Below are 24847 nucleotides of genomic sequence, written 5' to 3'. Positions count from 1 at the left end.
AGCCTGCTGTCCTCGGAGAACACCTGCTACAGGTATGTATCATTCACTTTCTCCGAGGACAAGCAGGCTGCTTGTTCTCACGACTGGGGTATCCCTAGCTTTCAGGCTCACTCAAAACAAGAACCCAGGTCAATTGAACTTCGCAACGGCGAGGGTACAACAGAAATTGACCTACGAAGAACAACTAACTGAGAGTGCAGCCTGACCAGAATAAATTCGGGTCCTGGAGGGTGGAGTTGGATTTACACCCCAAACAGATTCTGCAGCACCGACTGCCCGAACCGACTGTCGCGTCGGGTATCCTGCTGGAGGCAGTAATGTGATGTGAATGTGTGGACAGATGACCACGTCGCAGCCTTGCAAATCTCTTCAATAGTGGCTGACTTCAAGTGGGCCACTGACGCTGCCATGGCTCTAACACTATGAGCCGTGACATGACCCTCAAGAGCCAGCCCAGCCTGGGCGTAAGTGAAGGAAACGCAATCTGCTAGCCAATTGGAGATGGTGCGTTTCCCGACAGCGACCCCTAGCCTGTTAGGGTCAAAAGAAACAAACAATTGGGCGGACTGTCTGTGGGGCTGTGTCCGCTCCAAGTAGAAGGCCAATGCTCTCTTGCAGTCCAATGTGTGCAACTGACGTTCAGCAGGGCGGGTATGCGGCCTGGGGAAGAATGTTGGCAAGACAATTGACTGGTTAAGATGGAACTCCGACACCACCTTCGGCAGGAACTTTGGGTGGGTGCGGAGCACTACTCTGTTGTGATGAAATTTGGTATATGGAGCATGAGCTACTAGGGCTTGAAGCTCACTGACCCTACGAGCTGAAGTAACTGCCACCAAGAAAATGACCTTCCAGGTCAAGTACTTCAGATGGCAGGTATTCAGTGGCTCAAAAGGAGGTTTCATCAGCTGGGTGAGGACGACGTTGAGATCCCATGACACAGTAGGAGGCTTGATAGGGGGCTTTGACAAAAGCAAGACTCTCATGAATCGAACGACTAAAGGCTCTCCAGAGATGGCTTTACCTTCCACACGATAGTGGTAAGCACTAATCGCACTAAGGTGATTCCTTACTGAGTTGGTCTTGAGGCCAGACTCTGATAAGTGCAGAAGGTATTCAAGCAGGTTCTGTGCAGGGCAAGAACGAGGTTCTAGGGCCTTGCTCTCACACCACACGACAAACCTCCTCCACTTGAAAAAGTAACTCTTTTTAGTGGAATCTTTCCTAGAGGCAAGCAAGACCCGGGAGACACCCTCAGACAGACCCAACGCAGTGAAGTCTACGCCCTCAACATCCAGGCCGTGAGAGCCAGGGACTGAAGGTTGGGGTGCAGCAACGCTCCGTCGTTCTGCGAGATGAGAGTCGGAAAACACTCCAATCTCCACGGTTCCTCGGAGGACAACTCCAGAAGAAGAGGGAACCAGATCTGACGGGGCCAAAAGGGCGCTATCAGAATCATGGTGCCGCGGTCTTGCTTGAGCTTCAGTAAGGTCTTCCCCACCAAAGGTAGGGGAGGATAAGCATACAGGAGGCCGGTCCCCCAATGGAGGAGAAAGGTGTCCGACGCTAGCCTGCCGTGTGCCTGAAGTCTGGAACAGAACAGAGGCAGCTTGTGGTTGGTCTGAGAGGCGAAAAGGTCCACCGAGGGGGTGCCCCACTCTCGGAAGATCTTGCGTACCACTCTGGCATGGAGCGACCACTCGTGCGGTTGCATGACTCTGCTCAGTCTGTCGGCCAGACTGTTGTTTACGCCTGCCAGGTACGTGGCTTGGAGGAGCATGCCGAACTGACACGCCCAACGCCACATCCCGACGGCCTCCTGACACAGGGGGCGAGATCCGGTGCCCCCCTGCTTGTTGACGTAATACATTGCAACCTGATTGTCTGTCCGAATTTGGATAATTTGGCAGGACAGCCGATCTCTGAAAGCCTTCAGTGCGTTCCAGATCGCTCGGAGCTCCAGGAGGTTGATCTGCAGATCCTTTTCCTGGAGGGACCACAGACCCTGGGTGTGAAGCCCATCGACATGAGCTCCCCACCCCAGGCGAGAGGCATCCGTCGTCAGCACTTTCGTGGGCTGCGGAATTTGAAATGGACGTCCCAGTGTCAAATTGGTCCGGATGGTCCACCAGAGCAGTGAAGTGCGGCAACTGGTGGAGAGGCGGATGACATCTTCTAGATTCCCGGTGGCTTGGAACCACTGGGAAGCTAGGGTCCATTGAGCAGATCTCATGTGAAGACGAGCCATGGGAGTCACATGAACTGTGGAGGCCATATGACCCAGAAGTCTCAACATCTGCCGAGCTGTGATCTGCTGAGACGCTCTGGTCTGCGAAGCCAGGGCCAGGAGATTGGTGGCCCTCGCTTCGGGAAGGTAGGCCTGAGCCGTCTGGGTATTCAGCAGAGCTCCTATGAATTCCAGAGACTGGGCTGGCTGGAGATGGGACTTTGGGTAATTTATCACAAACCCCAGCAGCTCCAGAAGTTGAATAGTGCACTGCATGGACCGGAGGGCTCCTGCCTCCGAGGTGTTCTTGACCAGCCAATCGTCGAGATATGGGAACACGTGCACTCCCAGCTTGCGTAGGTAGGCCGCTACCACCACGAGGCACTTGGTAAACACTCGTGGGGCAGAGGCGAGCCCAAAGGGCAGCACACAATACTGAAAGTGCCGTGCGCCCAGGCGGAATCGGAGATACTGTCTGTGAGCTGGCAGTATTGGTATGTGAGTATATGCGTCCTTTAAATCCAGGGAACATAGCCAATCGTTTTTCTGAATCATTGGCAGAAGGGTGCCCAAGGAAAGCATCCTGAACTTTTCTTTGACCAGGAATTTGTTCAGGCCTCTCAGGTCTAGGATGGGACGCATCCCCCCTGTTTTCTTTTCCACAAGGAAGTACCTGGAATAGAATCCCTGCCCTTCCTGCCCGGGTGGTACGGGCTCGACCGCATTGGCGCTGAGAAGGGCGGAGAGTTCCTCTGCAAGTACCTGCTTGTGATGGGAGCTGAAAGACTGAGCTCCCGGAGGACAATTTGGAGGCAGGGAGGCCAAATTCAGGGCGTATCCGCACCGCACTATTTGGAGAACCCACTGGTCGAAGGTTATGAGAGGCCACCTTTGGTGAAAAAATTTTAACCTCCCCCCGACCGGCAGATCGTCCGGTACGGACACTTGTAGGGCGGCTATGTTCCCGTGGATCCAGTCAAAAGCCCGTCCCCGGCTTTTGCTGTGGAGGCGCAGGGGGCTGCTTAGGCGCACGCTGTTGACGAGAACGAGCGCGCTGGGGCTGTCCCTGTGCCTGACGAGGCCTTCGGGCCGGCTGGTTGTACCTACGCTTCGCAAAAGAATAGGGTGCAGCCTGCCGGGCCCGGGAAAAACGTCCACCTGTGGAGGTGGATGCTGAAGGCGCCCGGTGGGAGAGCTTGTCGAGAGCGGTTTCCCGCTGATGCAGTTGGTCCACCATTTGCTCGACCTTCTCACCAAAAATGTTATCCCCCCGGCAAGGGACGTCGGCCAGTCTCTGCTGGGTGCGGTTGTCCAGGTCAGAGGCACGCAGCCATGAGAGCCTGCGCATCACTATACCTTGGGCCGCAGCACGAGATGCCACGTCACAGGTGTCATAGATACCCCTGGACAGGAACTTTCTGCACGCCTTCAGCTGCCTGACCACCTCCTGATAAGGCCTGGACTGCTCCGGCGGGAGCTTCTCGACCAGGTCCGCCAGTTGTTGCACATAGGTCCGCATGTGGATGCTCATATAGAGCAGGTATGACTGGATGCGGGTCACGAGCATGGAGGATTGGTAGGCCTTCCTCCCAAACGAGTCCAGAGTGCGAGACTCCCGCCCCGGGGGCGCCGAGGCGGTATCCCTCGAACTCCGTGCCCTCTTGAGAGCAGAATCCACAACCGCCGAGTCATGGGGCAATTGTGGCCGCATTAGCTCTGGGTCAGAGTGGATCCTGTACTGGGACTCTGCTTTCTTGGGAATGGTGGGGTTAGTTAAAGGTCGCACCCAGTTCCGAAGCAGCGACTCCTTGAGGACATTGTGCAGCGGCACCGTGGAGGACTCTCTAGGTGGTGATGGATAGTCGAGGACCTCGAGCATCTCGGCCCTCGGCTCTTCCACAGAGACCACGGGAAAGGGAATGCTAATAGACATATCCCGCACAAAGGAGGCAAAGGAGAGACTCTCGGGGGGCGAGAGTTTCCTCTCCGGTGAAGGCGTGGGGTCCGAGGGAAGGCCCGTAGACTCCTCTGAGGAGAAATATCTAGGGTCCTCCTCTTCCCCCCACGAGTCCTCATCCTCGGTGTCGGACATAAGCTCATGTAGCTGAGTCCTGAACCGGGCCCGGCTCGAAGTCGAGGCACCAGGGTCTCGGTGTCGTCGAGCGGCGGACTCCCGCGCCGGCGGGGACGGAGCTCCCTCCATCGACGTCGACAGGGACTCCACCTGCATGGCGGTCGAGACCGGCACCGCAAGCGGCGACGGTGTCGACGGCCCCGGCGCCGGGCTAGAGCTCGCCGGCGCCACAGTCATCGGCGCCGAGGGCGCAAGCACCCCCGGCGCCGGCACAGCCTGGCGCATCAGCCCTTCCAGGATCCCCGGAAAGATGGCTCTGAGGCACTCGTCCAGGCCCTCTGCCGGGAAAGGCGATGGGGCCGGTAGGGGTGTCGGTGCCCGAATCTGGTGGGAGCCAGGAGACGGCACCGAGGTGCCGGGACCCTGTTGCGTCGGCACCTCTATCACCGACGGGGACCTCTCCTCTCGATGGAGATGCTTCGGTGTCGACTCCTCTCCGATGTGCATCGAGGGCGACCGGTGACGGCGCTTCTTATCCTTCTTCCGATGCCCGTCACCGGCGCCGGGAGGCATGGAGGAGGAGGATGAGGATCCCCCTCGGTCTCGAGGAACCGGGTCAGACAGGGTTCGGTCCCGTGGGCCATGGGCTGAGGGAGTGACCGGGGCCGACTGCCCACGCGGCCTCTCACCTCTACCCTCACCGGAGGACCGGCGGGCCGACGGGACCTGTTCTCCTGGGGTCGATGCCATCGGTGCCGATGTCTCGGGCATCGATACCGGTACCGAAGGACCGGGCGTCGATACCGATGCCGTCGAGGTCGACGTCGAGGGGCCGGCGCAAGTTCCAAAAATACGGTCCCGTTGAACTTGCCTCGCAACCTGAGTCCGTTTCCGGAGACCGAGACACAGGGGACACGACTTGAAATTGTGCTCCGGCCCGAGGCACTGGAGGCACCAAGCGTGGGTGTCGGTCTGCGAGATGGGCCGGCCGCACCGACCACACTTTTTAAATCCACTCGGGACCTTCGAGGACATCGACGGAAAAATCGCGTCGGCGAAATTAAAGTCGTCGATGGTGGCGGAAATCACACCTCGAAAAAGGAAAACGACCGTGCGGCCACTAGGCCGCAATGCAACGTCCCCGCTGGAAGCGAGGGAAAATGGGAGCGCGTGCTCCTTTTCTTTTTTTTTTTTTTTTTGAAAAGAAAAGTGGAGCGCGCGGCAATTAAATAAATATAAAAGAAAAAAGAGAAGATCGCGTAAACGCGACGGTTTTTCCGGGGCTGAAACAGAGAGAGCGGCACAGGCATGACTCTCTCCAGGCGCGGAAAAAAAAGGAACTGGCGGGAGCGGTCGCGCACGGGCGGGAAGACGGCCGTGCATGCGCGGTGGGCGTGTCCTGCGTGCCGACCGTCCCGCGAAGTTTTTTTCCGGTTGGTGGGGGCTGCCGCGGACGTCACCCAGTCGTGAGAACAAGCAGCCTGCTTGTCCTCGGAGAAGAGCATACTACAAAACCAAAATAGGACCAGACTATAAAGACACACATAAACTCTACCAACTTGTGAATAAACTAATAGACACCACACCAGTGACCACAGATAGCACAGACACCCCATAGGCAGACCAACTGGCCAAATACTTCAATGAGAAAATTATAAAACTTAGATCCACATTACCACACAATACCATTGATCACGAAAAATTTATGGATTGCCTAGACCCAACTCCCGGCGAACACCAAGCAGACCGAACCTGGAATGACTTCGACCTGATAACCAAAGAAACCATCATTCAAGCACTGAACAAATTTTCCAAATCCCACTCCAAATTGGACATTTGCCCCAGCAACCTAATAAGGTTCACCCCCAAACGCTTCATAACAGACCTTACATCACACCTGAACTACATGCTACAACACGGACATTTCCCCAAGGACAAAGGAAATACACTACTTACACTCATACCCAAAGACTTAAAGAAGAAACTAAATGACACAACCAACTATCGACCAGTAGCATCCATCCCCCTGATAATAAAACTAATGGAAAGTATGGTAACCAAACAACTCACCGACTACCTAAACAAATTCACAATATTACATGAATCACAGTCAGGATTTCGATCCAACCATAGCACTGAAACAGTGCTAACCACTCTCATAACCAAATTTAAGCAACTAATTGCAACTGGGAACAATGTACTACTCCTACAATTCGATATGTCCAGCACGTTTGACATGGTCAGCCACCAAATACTCTCGAACATCCTAGACTACTTCGGGATTGGAGGAAATGTACTAAGATGGTTTACAGGCTTCTTAACAAGGACTTATCAAGTGACTTCCAAATCAAGAACATCAGCACCGTGGAAACCTGAATGCGGAGTACCACAAGGCTCACCGCTCTCACCAACCCTTTTTAACTTAATGATGACACCACTAGCCAAATCGCTATCCAATCAAGGACTCAACCCATACATATACGCAGACGATGTCACGATTTACATCCCATTCAAACAAGATATAACCGAAATCACAAATGAAATCACACACAGCCTCCAAACAATGAACTCATGGGCGGATGCATTCCAACTAAAGTTAAACGCAGAAAAAACACAATGTCTCATCCTGTCCTCACAATACAACACAAGCAAACCCAACACCATAAACACCCCAGACTACATCCTTCTGGTCTCAGACAGCCTGAAAATTCTGGGAGTCAAAATTGACCGAAATCTCACACTTGAAGAACATGCGAAAAATACAGCAAAGATGTTCTACTCAATGTGGAAATTTAAAAGAATCAAACCTTTCTTCCCAAGGGAAGTATTCCGCAGTCTAGTACAATCAATGGTGCTAAGCCATCTAGACTACTGCAACGCCATCTATGCCAGTTGCAAAGAACAAATCATTAAGAAGCTTCAAACCGCTCAAAACATGGCAGCCAGACTCATATTTTGGAAAAACGAAATACGAAAGCGCCAAACCCCTCAGAGAAAAACTACACTGGCTCCCTTTAAAAGAACGAATTGCATTCAAAGTCTGCACCCTGGTCCACAAAATCATTTACGGGGAAGCCCCAACCTATATGTCAGACCTTATAGACCTGCCTATGAGGAACGCAAAGAGATCATCACGCACATACCTCAATCTCCACTATCCTAACTGCAAAGGGCTAAAATACAAATCCACATACACGACCAGCTTCTCATACATCTGCACACAGCTATGGAATGCACTACCGAAGGCCATAAAAACAACGCAAGATCTAACCATAAGTACATAAGTAATGCCATACTGGGAAAAGACCAAGGGTCCATCGAGCCCAGCATCCTGTCCACGACAGCGGCCAATCCAGGCCAAGGGCACCTGGCAAGCTTCCCAAACGTACAAACGTTCTATACATGTTATCCTGGAATTGTGGATGTTTCCCAAGTCCATTTAGTAGCGGTTTATGGACTTGTCCTTTAGGAAACCGTCCAACCCTTTTTTAAACTCTGCTAAGCTAACCGCCTTCACCACTTTCTCCGGCAACGAATTCCAGAGTTTAATTATATGTTGGGTGAAGAAACATTTTCTCCGATTTGTTTTAAATTTACTACACTGTAGTTTCATCGCATGCCCCCCTAGTTCTAGTATTTTTGGAAAGCGTGAATAGACGCTTCACATCCACCTGTTCCACTCCACTCATTATTTTATATACCTCTATCATGTCTCCCCTCAGCCGTCTCTTCTCCAAGCTGAATAGCCCTAGCCTCCTTAATCTTTCTTCATAGGGAAGTCGTCCCATCCCCGCTATCATTTTAGTCGCCCTTCGCTGCACCTTTTCCAATTCTACTATATCTTTCTTGAGATGCGGTGACCAGAATTGAACACAATACTCAAGGTGCGGTCGCACCATGGAGTGATACAACGGCATTATAACATCCTCACACCTGTTTTCCATACCTTTCCTAATAATACCCAACATTCTATTCGCTTTCCTAGTTGCAGCAGCACACTGAGCAGAAGGTTTCAGCGTATTATCGACGACGACACCCAGATCCCTTTCTTGGTCGGTAACTCCTAACGTGGAACCTTGCATGACGTAGCTATAATTCGGGTTCTTTTTTCCCACATGCATCACCTTGCACTTGCTCACATTAAACGTCATCTGCCATTTAGTCGCCCAGTCTCCCAGTCTCGTAAGGTCCTCTTGTAATTTTTCACAATCCTGTCGCGATTTAACAACTTTGAATAACTTTTTGTCATCAGCAAATTTAATTATCTCGCTAGTTACTCCCATCTCTAAATCATTTATAAATATATTAAAAAGCAGCGGTCCTAGCACAGACCCCTGAGGAACCCCACTAACTACCCTTCTCCATTGTGAATACTGACCATTTAACCCCACTCTCTGTTTCCTATCCTTCAACCATCTTCCGAAGGCTAATGAAAACAGATCTCTTCAAGAAGGCATACCATAAATATCCATCTTAATTCAATAATAACACTGCACACGATCTATACAAGACCAAAATCTTATCACATGACAAACACTACCACCCTAAACCTTATGTAAAACGATGACCTAATGTTGATTATAATCCAAGTTATTATTCAGGAACCTTCATGCAACACCATAATGTATTCTTCCTTTCTTTCTTTCTCTTTGTTCTGTGACCTTTGTATGAGGAATAAACTCTCCTTCCTTCTTTTTCTCTTCTTTATATAATTAGTCTAATTACTTATAATTACCAGAGGTACTGATGCTAGATTTTGTAAGTTTTGTTATAACTTTACAACTGATATCTGATGCTGTGATGGTGGGTGAGTAATTAAAGACTTTTAATTCTCTCTAATTCCTGTACATTTTTTTCTATAATCTTTTATAAAAATTTCATAAGTTCTTTAGAGAATGGCATCCAAATGCACCCTAGTACACTATTGAGCTCATTTTTGAAAGAGAAGGATGCCCATCTTTCGACATAAATCAGAAGATGGGCGTCCTTCTCAAAGGGTCGTCCAAATCAGTATAATCGAAAGCCAATTTTGGACATTCCCAACTGCTTTCCGTCGCAGGGACGGCCAAAGTTCAAGGGGGCGTATTGGAGGAGTACTGAAGGCGGGACTTGGGCGTGCCTAACACTAGGACGTCCTCGACCCATAATCAAAAGAAACAAGGACGTCCCTGATGAATACTTGGACAACTTTACCTGGTCATGTTTTTCTTACGGCCAAGGCACAAAAAGGTGACCAAAATGACCAGATGACCACCAGAGAGAATCGGGGATGACCTCCCCTTACTCCCCCAGTGGTCACTAACTCCCTCCCACCCTCAAAAAACATCTTTAAAAATATGTTGTGCCAGCCTCTATGCCAGCCTCAGATGTCATACTCAGGTCCATGACAACAGTATGCAGGTCCCTGGAGCAGTTTTAGTGGGTACAGTGCACTTCAGGCAGGCGGACCCAGGCCATTCCCCCCCTACCTGTTACGTTTGTGGAGGAAACAGCGAGCCCTCCAAAACCCACCACAACCCACTGTACCCACATCTAGGTGCCCCCCTTCACCTGTAAGGGCTATGGTAGTGGTGTACAGTTGTGGGTAGTGGGTTTTAGGAGGGGGGGTTGTGGGGCTCAGAACACAAGGTAAGGGAGCTATGTTCCTGGGAGCAATTTATGAAGTCCACTGCAGTGTCCCCTAGGGTGCCCGGTTGGTGTCCTGGCATGTCAGGGGGACCAGTGCACTACAAATGCTGGCTCCTCCCACGACCATATGGCTTGTATTTGGTCGTTTCTGAGATGGACGTCCTTGGTTTCGATTATCGCTGAAAATCAGAAACAACCAAGTCTATGTACGACCATCTCTAAGGACGACCAAATTTCAGGATTTGGGCGTCTGTGATCGTATTATCGAAACGAAAGATGGACGTCCATCTTGTTTTGAAAATACGGGTTTCCCCGCCACTGGATGGGGACGTTTTGTGAGGACATCCTCATCAAAGCTTGGACGTCCCTTTTGAAAATGCCCCTCCACGTAAACCACTTTCAATATAGTTGCAAAAAAAACAAAACAAAACACAGAAAGGTGGTATATCAAGTCCCATCCCCTTTCTCCTTTTTTACCTTTTCCATTCTTTCTCAAGATATTGCACAAACCTAGCACCCCATCTCTGAACTGCCTTCATCTACCTGACTACTGTCCCACCTTTGTAATAAAGCTTCCTTTCTTCGTATTTCCATCTCCACCCATTGATAGACCTCTTGCCTTGGGGCAATAACTTCTGAGGAACTACTGACTGTGAGTAAATTATCTACATTTATTCAATAAAGTAAATTTTAGAAAATAAAGAGGTTTCAGCAGCCCACATTGGTAACTTCCCTCCTCAATGTGGATATCCTAAAAACCAGATTGGCTGGGTGTGTCCAAAGGATGATGTTAAAAATCCTTAACATGGATTGGTCAGGCAGCTGCATATTAAAACAGACTGCCCCAGGCCATAGTGCTATACCCAATGGAAATTACTCCTCCCTGGACACAATAAAAGAGTTTGCTCAATATTGGGGTGCTCAAGCACCTACAGAGCCATCTCCTATGCTCCAGGCATAATTTTAAGCCATTGATGTAGTTCTCATCTACTTACAGCTCTGGGCATGCAATGGGGCACAACCAGGCCCTACTCAGCTTGATTCTTTTGACATCGTACTTCTAACATACCCACTCTTTCCAGACTCTCCAAAAGCTTTGAGCACTGGGATGGAGAGCTGAAGGATTTTTGTTAGAGATCTGCAGTTTCCATTGGGGTTTGAATACACTCAACTGGAGTCTCAGGAACAGATAATCCTGGGAACAGGGAAAGAAAGCAGGACACAGGGAAAAAAGTTCCTGAAGTGTGAGTGAAAGATAGGAGATCTGGTATATAAGAAGATGGAGGGCCGCATTCATTTCCAATTAAAGTCACTAGAAAGTCCTGGTGAAATGATACACCTGAACAAAGAGAATACAGGTGTTAATGTCATATATCAGTTTAATACGTGGTAGGTGTGAACCTTTCACCTATCAGTGACAGACTTTGGCCAGCCAAGAATGTAGTCTAGTCTGATATAATAGCTTCTAGATTTCAGCCCAGTGGATGAGCCAATACTCATCTTATGGATGAGCATTGGCTCCCTATTAAATAAGATTCTTGTTCTAACCCGCAGAATCATTTAATCCAATACACCTCCATATCTTTTTTTTTTTATTTATCTTTATTAATTTTATCACTCATAATATACATTTATAAGTGAAAATACACAAATTTGAAATCCATTTCGTAATACAGAAACATAATTGTTTGTTCACAAGTATATTCTTCTATCGACCAAAATAATAGGTAATTGATCCAAGAAAAGGAAATATCCCTACTGAATTAACAGATAGTTCCACCTAATAGTAAATCATTAGTAGCCACATTCCCGAATGGATCCCTCGAGCCTGCCTTACAGTGTTACATAAGGGACTAGACTTGCACATTGACCTCTTCTCTACTTATTAAGAATTCTTCCAACTGTTTTGGTTCAAAAAATTGGTACTGTTTTGACTGAAATTTGACTCTACAAATACAAGGGAATCTCAAAAGCATATCGGCTCCAATTGCAATTACCCTTGGACGCAACATTAATAACATCTTTCGCCTCTTTTGAGTTTCCCTTGCCAAATCTGGAAAAACTCTTATTTTTGAACCCAAGAACTCAGAATCCAAATATCTTAAGGAAAGTTTAAGCACTGCGTCTCTATCTATTTCCAACGCAAAGGTAACCAAAAGCGTAGTTCTTTGAGTTATAACTTCAAGAGAGGATTCAAGGAATGCAGTGAGATCCACTGCACCTTGTCTTTGTAAATTATCTGATGTTTTATTTGCAGGTAAAAAGCACGAGTTATAAGGGACAGTGAATTCTCAGGCATTCTCAGGGTCTCAATCAAATACTTTTTTACCATTTGAATTGGAGCAATTAAAGGAGACCTAGGAAAGTTTATAAATCTTAAGGTCAGTCTTTTAGTCTGGTTTTCCAAATACTCCAAACGCCTTAAAGTAAAGTTCTTGTCTTTAATTAAGGTTTGTTCCATAAGTTCAATTCTCTCCATTTTCCCAATCAATCGCTTAACTTCAGAGGCTTGGAGTTCAGTAGTCTGTATTTGATTCAACGCAGTTTCAGATAAAACTTTTATTGTCTCCATATTTTTAACAATTAAAGTTTGCAAGTTAGAATGGGTCTTGGAAGTTAAGTCCCAAAGTGACTCTAAGGTCACTACGGCAGGTTTCTCTATTACTCCCACTGAAAAATCCGGTAGAGGGGCCTTAGCTACTTGTTCCAGGGTACTCACTGCTTTCTGCAAAGCAACGAAGGCTGTTATCTGTCCCAGTCCTCTCAAGTTCTCGGCTCCAGCTCTCGTCTCCTGCAAACTCCCTCCCTGTTCAACCTGGTTTCCTCCTTGGGTCAGATCGACAGGGCTTGCTAGGAGAACTTCCCTTCCGGGTTGTGGGGCGCCGCACGTTCGACGGGGCTCAGGGAAGTCCTGTCTACACTGTTGTCCTGCGTTGTCGCGCCGGCTCTGGCAGATGGAGTGGATGCCAATTCAGGACCAGACAGAGCTGCGAACCGATCAAGCGTCGTTTGATGGAGCTGGGGCGTTCCGCCCGGGACGGAGGGAGCCTCCCGGACTTTACCTCTCCTCTTACCCATAGGTAAGATGCTCTCAATAATGACTAACAAGTCTCAGCTCGGCAGCGCGTCTGTCGAGCTTACTCAAGCAGTCACCATCTTGGATCAGAATGTGTGTACACACCTCCATATCTTGTATGACATTTGTTCCCTTACACCCCCTTTCCAGATCCTTACGCTCTTCATCCTCTAACCTGTTGCACATCCCCTCACTATGCCAACTTCGCTTTGATTCCATTCAGTCAAAATCCTTTAGTGTAATTGCCCCTACCTTGTGGAATTCCCTGCCTATTCCTTTGCAATCCTTGACCAATCACGCTGAACTTCATGCGGCCCTAAAAACTTGTCTCTTTAAGGATGCTTATAATTGTTCTGATAACCCCTAGGAATTTTACCACAGCGGACTCTAAGTCAGCATTGGCTGGCAACTCTGTTCACCCCTTTGGATCCTCTTTTCTATTAATTAAATGGAGTTCCTCCCCTCCCCTTCTGCCTCTTTTCCCATTCCTTTTTCTGTTTTTCCATTTCTTTCTCTTTTTTTTTCTCTTTTTCTACAGTTTCTAACTTATTTTAACCTATAAACCGCCCTGAAGGCCTCGGCATAGGGCGGTATATCAAACTGATAATAAACTTGAAACTTAAAACTCTTGTCCATTCCCTTTTTTAAAATTGTTTTTGTCTTTGCTGGGAATAAAGAGCAAGGCACACCCAGTCCCTGTATTCTTTCCAACTGGACTTTTCTCAGTCCATTAAAGCTGTTAATGTTATTTATTTATTTATTTTATTTGTTACATTTGTAGCCCACATTTTCCCCATCTATTTGCAGGCTCAATGTGGCTTACATAGCGCCGTGGGGCGAAAGCCTCATCCAGTTATGAACAAATATAGAGTGCTGTTATTAAATGAAATAGATATGTACAGACAAATTAGGAAACAGAGTAAGGTTATGTAAAGTTCATTAAGTTCGTATCACATTTGGGTCTATTTGAGTTGTTGGATTCAGGTATTTAAGTTGGATCATTAGGATATGCTTTTTTGAACAGGAAAGTCTTTAGTGATTTCCGGAAGTTGAGGTGGTCATACATAATTTTCACAGCCTTTGGGATTGCATTCCAGAGTTGTGTACTTATATATGAAAGGCTAGATCCATGAACTGATTTGTATTTGAATCCTTTACAACTAGGGTGGCGGAGATTTAAAAAGGAACGTGATGATCTGATTGAGTTTCTCGTCGGTAGGTCAATGAGGTCAGACATATATCCTGGGGCATCACCGTAAATAATTTTATGAACTAGGGTACAAATTTTAAAAGTAATACGCTCTCTGATTGGTAGCCAATGTAATTTTTCACGAAGTGGTGTGGCCCTGTCGAATTGTGGTCTTCCAAATACAAGTCTGGCTGCCGTATTTTGAGCCGTTTGAAGCTTCTTTCTAAGATTTTCTTTGCATCCGGCATAAATTCCGTTAGAGTAGTCGGCATGGCTGAGGACCATTGATTTTATCAGATTGCAAAATATAGCTCTTGGGAAGAACAGTTTCACTCTTTTAAGTTTCCACATTGAGAGGAACATTTTCTTGATTGTAGAATTAACTTGGCTCTCGAATGTGAGGTTCCTGTCAATAATAACACCAAGGATTTTCAAATTATCTGAGATAGGGAGAGTGTAGTCTGAGGTACTTAGGTTCAAGGGAATATTTGAGTTGTAGCGGGATGAAAGGATGAGGCAATGAGTTTTATCTGCATTTAATTTGAGCTTGAATGCTTTTGCCCATGAGTTCATGGTATGCAAACCAAGGTTAATTTCGTTGGTGATTTCTCATAAATCATGTTTGAAGGGGATGAATATTATAACATTGTCAGCATAGATGAAGGGGTTGAGGCCCTGAGTGGATAAGGCCTTGGCTAGTGGAGTCATCATTAGGTTGAAAAGGGTTGGTGATAATGACGATCCTTGAGGTACTCCGCAATCTGCTTTCCATGGGGGTGATAAATTTAAATTTGATTTCACTTGATAAGATCTGGTGGTAAGGAAACTCTTAATCCAATTGATTACATTACCACCAATCCCGAAGTAATCCAGGAGTGTTAGTAATATATTGATTATGATCATTACGATCAACCATATCAAATGCACTAGACATATCGAATTGGAGAAGAAGTACATTATTGCCAATTGCTATTTCCTGCCTAAATCTGGCTAGAAGGGTGATTAACACTGTTTCGGTGCTATGACGGGGGCAAAATCCTGATTGTGATTCATGTAATATAGAGAATTTATCTATGTAATTGGCAAGCTGTTTCGTTACCATATTTTCCATCAACTTAACTACTAATGGAATAGATGCTACAGGGCAGTAATTGGTGATATCACTTGTTTTTTTTCTTCGTATCTTTTGGAATTGGGGTACTTAGGATATTGCCATTTCCTTCAGGGAAAAGACCTAGTTGAAGCATGGAATTCACGTAGGAAGTGAGATCTGCAATGAAGCAATCAGGTGCGAATTTTAATAAGTAACTGGGACAGGTGTCTAGGGTGCAATGAGTATTGGAGGCTCTATTGACTGCACTGGTAATTGAATCAGTATTGAGGAGAGCAAATTTTAACCAGACTCGATCCGGTAGGTGTTCTCATGAGGATGGATCTAGACCAGTAATGAAGTTTTCAAAATCGATAGTGCTCTGAAGAAGGTTATTTCGTAGTTTAACAATTTTTTCATTAAAGTATTTGGCGAGTTCACCTGCAGATGGGATGTCAGACTTAGTTGTGGTGACCGAGGTAGTATCCAGAAGTTTATGTACAATTTGGAATATTTTCTTTGTGTCTTTAAGAGATGGACCTAGTTTGGTTTTATAATAGGTCCCTTTGGCTTGTCTTATTGTATATTTATACTTCCTTTGAACTTGTTTCCATGCATTAAGTGTTTTATCGTCTTTCTTTTTTGTCCATGCTCGTTCAAACTTACTGGTTTGTTTTTTAAATTTTTTCATATCGTCATTAAACCATGGAACAGGGTTAAGTCTATATGACGTTCTTGTACGCAAGGGTGCTATTATGTCTAGTATGTTTCTGCATCTTATATCCCATTCAGAAAGGAAGTTTAAGGAGTTCGTCTGAGTTGACAATCCGTTATGGTATATCTGTTGCCAAAATGAGATGGGATCAGTATGCCCCCTGGTAGTATAGGTTGTTTGTTCTTGGGTACGAAATAAACCCTTATTGCGCCATAAAAGAGATAAGTATAATTTATAGTGGTCGGACCAAGGAATTTCTGTCCATTTGGAATCTGATATAATCAAGTTTTTTTAAATTTTTTTAAATTTATTTATTATTTCAAAATACACGTCCTCTCACAGAAGCATAAGGAAACAAAAAGAAACTAAAGGATATAATCACATTCTTGGGACAACTGCTTGTCACAATACGGAAAACATTATTACTTTTAACATCGACCACTATATTGGAAATACTTAAATGGATCCAAGATATATTATAAAGCATATAGGAAAATAATAACAAATTGTTACATACTCCGGGTACATTCTCAATCTACCATACAGTGTCCGTATGGAAATCTAAACTTTAACTATAACATTCTCAGCTTCTTTAGCATTAATAAAGTCCTCGAGTTGTTTTGGATCAGAAAATTGATAATTATTTTGTAAATAAATGAAACGACAAATACAGGGAAATTTAAGAGTAAATGTTGCCCCAAGATTTAATACTCTTTGACGCAGAGCCAAAAAGGCTCTACGCCTAGCCTGAGTTAAATCTGGAAAAATCCTAACTTTGGCACCAAAAAACATCGAGTCCATATGTTTAAAGAATAACTTTAACACCATCTCCCTATCCATCTCAAGTGCAAAAGTCACCACCGCTGTTGTCCTTTGTGTAACAACTTCTAGAGAGGATTCTAGAAAGGATGTTAGGTTCAGTCCTCTATCCACGACCGCCTGATCTCCTCCAGCTTTAGATGGTATCAAAGTCTGAAGATATACCACTCTCGTAATGGGTGGTAGAGATTCACCCGGCATCCCCAAAACCTCTCTCAAATATTGTTTAACCATTTCAACCGCAGAAATAACAGGAGATCTGGGGAAATTGACAAGCCGCAAATTAAGACTCCTCTGCTGATTTACAAGATATTCCAACTTCCTTTTAACGAAATTACTGTCCTTAATTGTGACTTTATTCAAATTCTCCAGATTTGCAATTTTACTATCAAATACTTTCGTTTCAGACAACAGTTGGGCGTTAATTTGCTCCTGAGTTAACAGGGCTTCCAATAACATCTTAATCTCAGCAGCATTTTTTAGCAAAACTAACTGAAGCAAAGAATGCATTGAGAAAGTTAGATCCCGTGGAGGGGCATAATTGAACGAAAATGTCTATCTCCATGGGCGTTTATCTCCGAGAACGGGTCCGTGAAGGGGCGGACCGAACCGTATTTTCGAAAAAAATAGACGTCCATGTTTTATTCGACAATTTGTGAGCTGGGCATTTTTGTTTTTCAGTGATAATGGAAAATGAAAGCGCCCAGCTCAAAAACGAATAAATCCAAGGCATTTGTTTGTGGGAGGGGCCAGGATTCGTAGTGCACTGGTCCCCCTCACATGCCAGGACACCAACCGGGCACCCTAGGGGGCACTTTTACAAAAACAAAAAAAAAGGTAAAAGAGCTCCCAGGTGCATAGCACCCTTCCCTTGTGTGTTGAGCCCCCCAAATCCCCCTCAAAACCCACTGCCCACAAGTCTACACCATTATTATAGCCCTAAGGGGTGAAGGGGGGCACCTACATGTGGGTACAGTGGGTTTGGGGGGTTGGACGACTAATAAGCATTAAGCAGCACAATTGTAACAGGTAGGGGGGGGATGGGCCTGGGTCCACCTGCCTGAAGTCCACTGCACCCCCTAACAACTGCTCCAGGGACCTGCATACTGCTGCCAGGGAGGTGGGTATGACATTTGATGCTGAAAATAAAAAGTTTTGAAACATCATTTTTTGTGGTGGGAGGGGGTTAGTGACCACTGGGGGAGTCAGGGGAGGTCATCCCCGATTCCCTCTGGGGGTAATCTGGTCATTTAGGGCACTTTTTGGGGCCTTATTCGTGAAAAAACAGGGTCCAGGAAAAATGCCCTAAATTCTAGCTACAAACGCATACTTTTTTTCCATTATTGGCGAAAGGCGCCCATCTCTCCTCGGCCGATAACCACGCCCCAGTTCCACCTTCGCCATGCCTCCGACACGCCCCTGTCAACTTTGTACGCTTCCGCGATGGAGTGCAGTTGAAAACGTCCAAAATCGCCTTTCCATTATACCGATTTATTCGTTTTTGTGAGATAAACGTCTATCTCCCGATTTGGGTCGAAATCTAGGCGTTTTTCTCTTTCAATTATAAGGTGGATAGTGATTCAACAGTCACTACGGCTGGTTTCACCGCTGCGTTATTAAACTCAGGAAAAGGAGTGTTGGAAATCCGCTGTAAATTCTCTTTCATTACTGAAGAAAAGTTTTTAAACCCCTGTCCTACTAGGTTTCCTTCACTTCCTCCACGTTCGGCTGGACTCCTTTCTTCGAGGGTCCCCTCCATTACAGGCTCTGGGGCCTTCGAATCACTGGCCGTTCGGGTATTTCCTGGCTGTGGTGGCGCCGCACGGGCGTCGGGACTCAAGGAAGCCCCGTCTACACTGCTGGCCGAGTTATTAAAAACCGGTTGGGTAGCAGGAGAAGATGTCGCCCGGGGTCCCAGCGATACACCGCAACTTTCCAGGGTCATCTGCCTTGATAGGGGTTACAAGAGCCTCCCTCACTTTACCACGCCGTTTCCCCATAGCAAAGGGAATCCGTCTACCTTTCTCAGCTCAAACTCAGGTAAGTCGCGGGAGCACATCTGGAGTAGCAATCTCAGTCCAGCGCCATCTTGGATCCCCCATAATCAAGTTTTGGTCAATAGACAGTTTATACGATAGTAAGTCAAGTGTGTGTCCTTTAATATGAGTTGGATTCATGCTCGGCCATTTAAGAACACATGAGTTAAGGAATTCCATGCGTTCCTGTGCATTTGTAGAATTCAGGTCTTCAAGGTTGAGGTTGATGTCACCTAAAATCAGTATATTAGAGTTGGTAGTACAAGTATTTGAAATGAAGTCCATGAAGTTTGACTGACTTTCATTCCAGTTCCCTGGAGGTCTATAGAACAAGACACAGGTCAGATGGTCAGACAGGGATTTGCTATGGATCCTAATTGATGCAATCTCTAAATGAGTTGTCATGGACTCAGCAATGGTGACAGTAGTAAAGTGGGATCGGTGAATTAAAGCTATCCCACCACTTCGTTTTTCCTTCCTAGTCCAATGAGTGATTTTATATCCTGGGGGGCATAGATCAAGGATGATGGGATCCTTTTGATCATGGATCCAAGTTTCACTTATAATGTGTTTGGGGCTCTCAGTGACAAATACCCACCTGTAGAGGTCATGGTTCCTGAGATCATCATAAAGAAGAGACAACACAACGAGATTCTCTCCATCTTCTCTGAGTCCTATTGGAAGAAGACAAATAATTAGATGTTAAGATGGGGAAGGATATCAGTCTTCACAAGCAGGAATATGGAAATTCCAGCACAAGATCTTTTTTTTTTTGTTTTTGTTAGAACATTTTATTCAAATTTTAAACAAAGCATTCAAGTTTAAACATAAAGGGGGAATTCAGTAAATGGCGGCCAACGTTAGGCACTGGGAAGATCTGCATCCTTTGCAGAACACTAGATTAGCACAGATCTCACGCCTATCTCTGGGCGCGAGCACTTACACCTGCTAACACCTGGTTTAAACGCTTGCACGCAACTAGAGGCAGCTGGACAAGTAAATGACCCTATTCTATGACACTTCATCTATATTCAGTCCGATCCTGCATAAGATAGTTATGCAGGCCCCAGCTGAATATCGGCCAGGACCAGCATAACTTTATTTTTTAGCCCCCGCAATCCCCCTTCCAGCCCCGAAAAAAGATCCCCTCCTTTCCTACCCCCTCCTCTCAGCCCACACCATGCAGAAGTCCCCTCCCCCCCCACAGAACACCACCCCAACTCCCCGGTCTGGATAGCCCCCCCCTGAAACTACCTTTGCTCCCTAGAAGTTCAGTGGGGGTGATGGGGACAGGAGCGAAGTATTTGAGTGAGCTTCGCTTCTGCTCCCACTGGACCACCAGGGAACTACGGCTACCCAGACCAGGGGAGGTTGGGGATGTTACAAAGGGAGGGAGTTTCTGCATGGTGCAGTCTGGGGGGAGAGAAGCTTTTTTAGGGGCTGGGAGAAAGATCATAAGGGCTAAAAAGTTACACAGGTGCTGACACTGGCATAGCTAAGCGGGCTGAATTAGGACAGCTTTTGCGCTGTCCTAAATTCGCCCACTTAGCTATGCAGGTGCCAGCACTTAATATTGTCAGTACCCACATAACTGCCAGCTCCTCTCTAAGCTGCCCCCTGTACCACCCTTAACCTGCCCATTTTTTAAAATGGGCAGTAAGAGCTGATAGTTAGCGGCACTGCCTGGTTATGTGCTGCTAAATATTGGTGGTTGGTCAGCCAGGAATTGATTACAGCAGGTCGGAGGCTCTCCTACCTATTTAAATCACTTTGAATATTGGGCCCTAGGATTTGTTGATAGGCATTAATCATACTGAGCAATTAAAGATTTTTTAATTGTAATTTATATTACATATGGTTTACTTTACATACTCAATCACTTACCCCCCTGTTTACTAAGCTGCGATAGAGGCTGGTGGTGTGCTAATGCTGACACAGCCCATTCACTTTGAAAAATGTAGAGTGATTTTTCTTTGATAGAACAGCAATGATAGCATTATTCTTTATGCAGAGAAATCTTTGTTCAATTTGTTCTGGTTTCTTCCAGTGAAGACGCTGGCCCGATATTCAACCAGTAGCGATCAGCGCTTTCCTGACTGTCGCCGTCATTATCCCTGGAAATTCAATGCCAGACCATGTCTGGGCTCTGGCACTGAATTTCCAGGTATATGGAGTCAGCAATAAAGAAGCATAAAGATGTTATTTAATGCAAGCATTCACCGAAACACAGCTGTGTTGGGTCATCAATAAATTATTAATGTGAGTGTGGATCCAGTGACATCATTATCCCCACTTTTGCTCAGTGTAGAGTATCAGCACTTTTTTCTAATTTCCAAGAATCATTTCTAGGGCAATCAAAACTAATATATTGAAAAGATAGTGCTTGTCTTTTGTTAAATTAAGCTCTGGGTGAATAGATCTAAAGAATAAAGATTACAGCACTAATTAAAAACTGGGCTAGAAATCCTAATATATCTTGAATGGATTTCCATATTTGTATCCAAATGAGTTTATAGCGCCCTCAAATTTATCACAATACTAACATTTGTTCCTTTTCTTCATTGGTGTCCATATTGCTCTGTGTATTAAGAAATACAGGGATTGCATTATACTGGATTGAGCTAGTCCGATTATTTTATTTCTGAATTGTGTCCAATTAATTTCAGCTGTTTCCATTTCTAAATTTTTAAACCAAACATCCTGAATGCCTTTTTTCCAAGGAGGAGGAAATATTTTTTCACTTAATGAATAGTTAAACTCTGGAACGTTTTGCCAAGTATATGATATCAGCAGTTAGTGTATCTGGGTTTCAAAAAGGTTTGGACAAGTTCTTGGAGGAAAAGTCCATAGTCTGTTATTGAGACAGACATGAGGAAGCCACTGCTTGTCTCTGGGATCAGGAGCATGAATCTTGCTACTATTTGGGATTCTGTTGACTATTTGTGACCTGAATTGGCCACTGTTGGAAGCAGGATACTGGGCTAGATGGACCATTGGTCTGACCCGTTATGGCTATTCTTATGTTCTTATGTACTTCTTCATGGAAAGGATGGAGAATTCATGGAATGGCCTCCCGGTGGAAGTGGTGACGGTAAAAACAGTATCTGAATTCAAGGGAGCTTTGGACAAGCATATAGGATCTCTAAGGGAGTGATAAGGAGAGAAGATAGGATGGATGGGCAGACTGGATAGGACATGTGTTTTTTATCTGCCTATATTTGTCAATATTTCTATGTTTCATGTGTACACCCCCCCACCCCCCCTTGCAGTTGTGTGCTTAGCGACTTATGCATGCCAGTTACAGAACATCGCCTAGCACTTTTGCACATAACTTTGAATTATTCATGCCATACACCTGCTGGAATTCTGTGATGTATGCACGCTTTTGGCACCTAAATTTAGGCATATATATGAAGACAAGTCATTTGCCATGCAAAACAATTATTTAATAACATCAAATCATTAGAAAAAAGACAGAAAATAAGAGAGAATGTGCTCAAAACTGTCCCCCTCTTTCTGCAAATTACATGGAGGAACTGTTTATCATCACTGCACATGAAAAAACCTTTTACTTCCAATAAAAAAAGTGCAAAGTTTCCAAAACTATGGGGGTCTTTTACTAAAGATTAGCTCGAGCTATCTGCAGCAAGGTCCATAGGAATAAAATGGGCCCTGCTGCAGATAACAAAATAAATCATTTACTTATGTGTTGCAAAACGTCTGCAGAATTAGGAGAGACAGCTATAACATATGATATGAACACTGGAATGTCATAATTGTGCCTCCTGATTGTGCAGACGTTTTGCACAGATAAGTATGTTATTTATCTTGTTTGCATAGTTTTGGAGACTGCACTTGTTTGGAAGTAAAAGGTTTTTTCATGTGCAGTGATGGTAAACAGTTCCATCACACTATTTGCATAGAGAGGGGGATTTTCTTTTTGTTACTTTGCTTTTTTCCTATTTGTTGCATTTGTATCCCACATTTTCCCACCTATTTGCAGGCTCAATGTGGCTTACATAGTACCGTAAAGGCGTTCGCCAATTCCGGTATAAACAGTTACACAGTGATGTTATGGTAGAATAAGGTTCATGTGGAACAAACATAATTAGGGAATCGCAGGGGCATAGCTAGACAACAGATTTTAGGTGGGCCTAGGCAAGAAGTGGGTGGGCACCAAGTATTCTCCCCCTCCTTCACCACCAAAAAAAAAAATCTCAGCTGGTGGGAAAACTCTTCTTTCCCCCTTGGCAGTCTGCAGCAGGCATGCACTGAAAACTGAGCATGTGCAGGTTCCGGTATCATAGAGAGTAGCATTTGCATTACCATCAGGGGGAAGTCTTCAGTTGGCGGAACTTGGGATCCCCAGCAGTTACCTCTAATCATGTGCTACTGTTTGGTGGTCCTGAGCCACAGGCCCATCTGTGGCTACGCCACTGGGGAATCATATAGAGGAAGAGTTAAGTTATATCCATTACGTTCTTTGGTTTTGTATTGTTGCGGGGTTCAGGTATTTAAGTAGGGTCAGTAGGGTATGCCTTTTTGATCAAGTAGGTTTTTAGTGATTTCTGGAAGTTTAGGTGGTTATAGGTTGTTTTGGTAGTGCGTTCTTATGTAGGAAAAGCTGGATGCATAAGTTGATTTGTATTTGAGTCCTTTGCAGCTTGGGTAGTGGAGGTTTAGATATGTTCGTGTTGATCCGGTTGTATTTCTGATTGGTAGGTCGATGAGCTCTGTCATGTATCCCGGGGCCTCACCGTAGATAATCTTATGAACCAGGGTGCAGATTTTGAAAGCAGTACGTTCTTTGATTGGGAGCCAGTGCAATTTTTCATGGAGGAGCTTGGCGCTTTCGAATCGCGTTTTTCCAAATATAAGCCTGGCTGCCATGTTTTGAGCGGTCTGAAGTTTCTTTATGAGTTGTTCTTTGCATCCCGCATAAATTCCATTGCAATAATCTAGATGGCTTAGTACCATTGATTGTATCAGGTTCCAAAATGTTTCCCTCGGGAAGAATGGTTTCACGCGTTTGAGTTTCCACATTGAGTGGAACATTTTCTTTTTTATTTATTTATTTAAAATTTCCAATATATCACCACATAAAGTGAATATGCAATCGGCATTATTTAACATTAGGAAACAAAAATAAGTATATATCTTTACAGCCCATTTGTCCACAAGTTAAAGAAATTTGATTCCAAGATTAAGGAAATTAAAAAAGAAAAAAAAAATACAAAAATTAATAATCAATAGATGCTTCCTCTGGTTCAGACCCCAGCCTGCTAAATTAGGGAAGGTTTACTATATTCACATCAACTCTTGCATCAATAAATTCTTTCAACTGTTTTGGATCTACAAACTGAAAATGTTTACCCTCAAGCATCACATTACAAAAACAAGGAAATCGCAAAACAAAATTTGCTCCCAATGCCACCACCCTGGGGCGAAGTTCCAAAAAGGCCCTTCGTCTCATCTGTGTAGGCCGTGAGAGATCTGGAAAGATATGGACCTTTGAGCCCAAAAACAGATTTTCTAAGTGTCTCAACGAAAGCCGTAGTACGGCATTCCTATCAGGCTCCAACGCGAAAGTGGCAAGCAGAGTTAACCTCTGAGTAACTATTTCTAATGAGCTTTCTAGGAATGAGGTAAGATTCATTCCCTCCCCTATTACGGGGGGGGGGGGGGGGGGGGGGTTCCCACCTCCACTCCAGTACTCCCAATGTAATAAGCCCGTGTAATGGGAGGGAGTGAGTCCTTGTCCATTCCCAGGATGTCCACCAAATATTTTTTAACCATCTCCAAAGGAGAAATTAACGGCAATTTGGGAAAATTAAAAAAACCTAAGGTTAAGCCTTTTAGTCTGATTTTCAAGGTATTCAAGTCGTTTATGTAGGAAATTATTGTCTTTAACCAAAGCTGTTTCTATAGATCCCATTTCTTGAATTTTGATATCCACACGTTCCAATTTCTGGGTTTGCTGTGCAGTCACTTGT

General features: G+C 45.3%; 1 protein-coding gene across 3 annotated transcripts in view; it reads right to left on the bottom strand.

Moving 5' to 3' along the window:
- LOC115457879 (C-reactive protein-like) overlaps window positions 1–24847 on the bottom strand; it is a 65531-nt gene that overhangs the window by 34357 nt on the left and 6327 nt on the right. For all 3 annotated transcript variants that reach the window (XR_003940008.1, XM_030187549.1, XM_030187550.1), the window contains one exon: window positions 19453–19528. Coding sequence is in view for 2 of the 3 variants with exons in the window: in XM_030187549.1 (XP_030043409.1) it covers window positions 19453–19516 (64 nt within the window). In the remaining variant the exon portion in view is untranslated. The remainder of the gene's footprint in view (window positions 1–19452; window positions 19529–24847) is intronic.

Source organism: Microcaecilia unicolor, chromosome 14 (assembly GCF_901765095.1).
Source record: "Microcaecilia unicolor chromosome 14, aMicUni1.1, whole genome shotgun sequence".
NCBI lineage: Eukaryota > Metazoa > Chordata > Amphibia > Gymnophiona > Siphonopidae > Microcaecilia > Microcaecilia unicolor.
The sequence above is the reverse complement of the archived record's forward strand: the minus strand, read 5'-3'. Positions and strand labels throughout refer to the sequence as shown.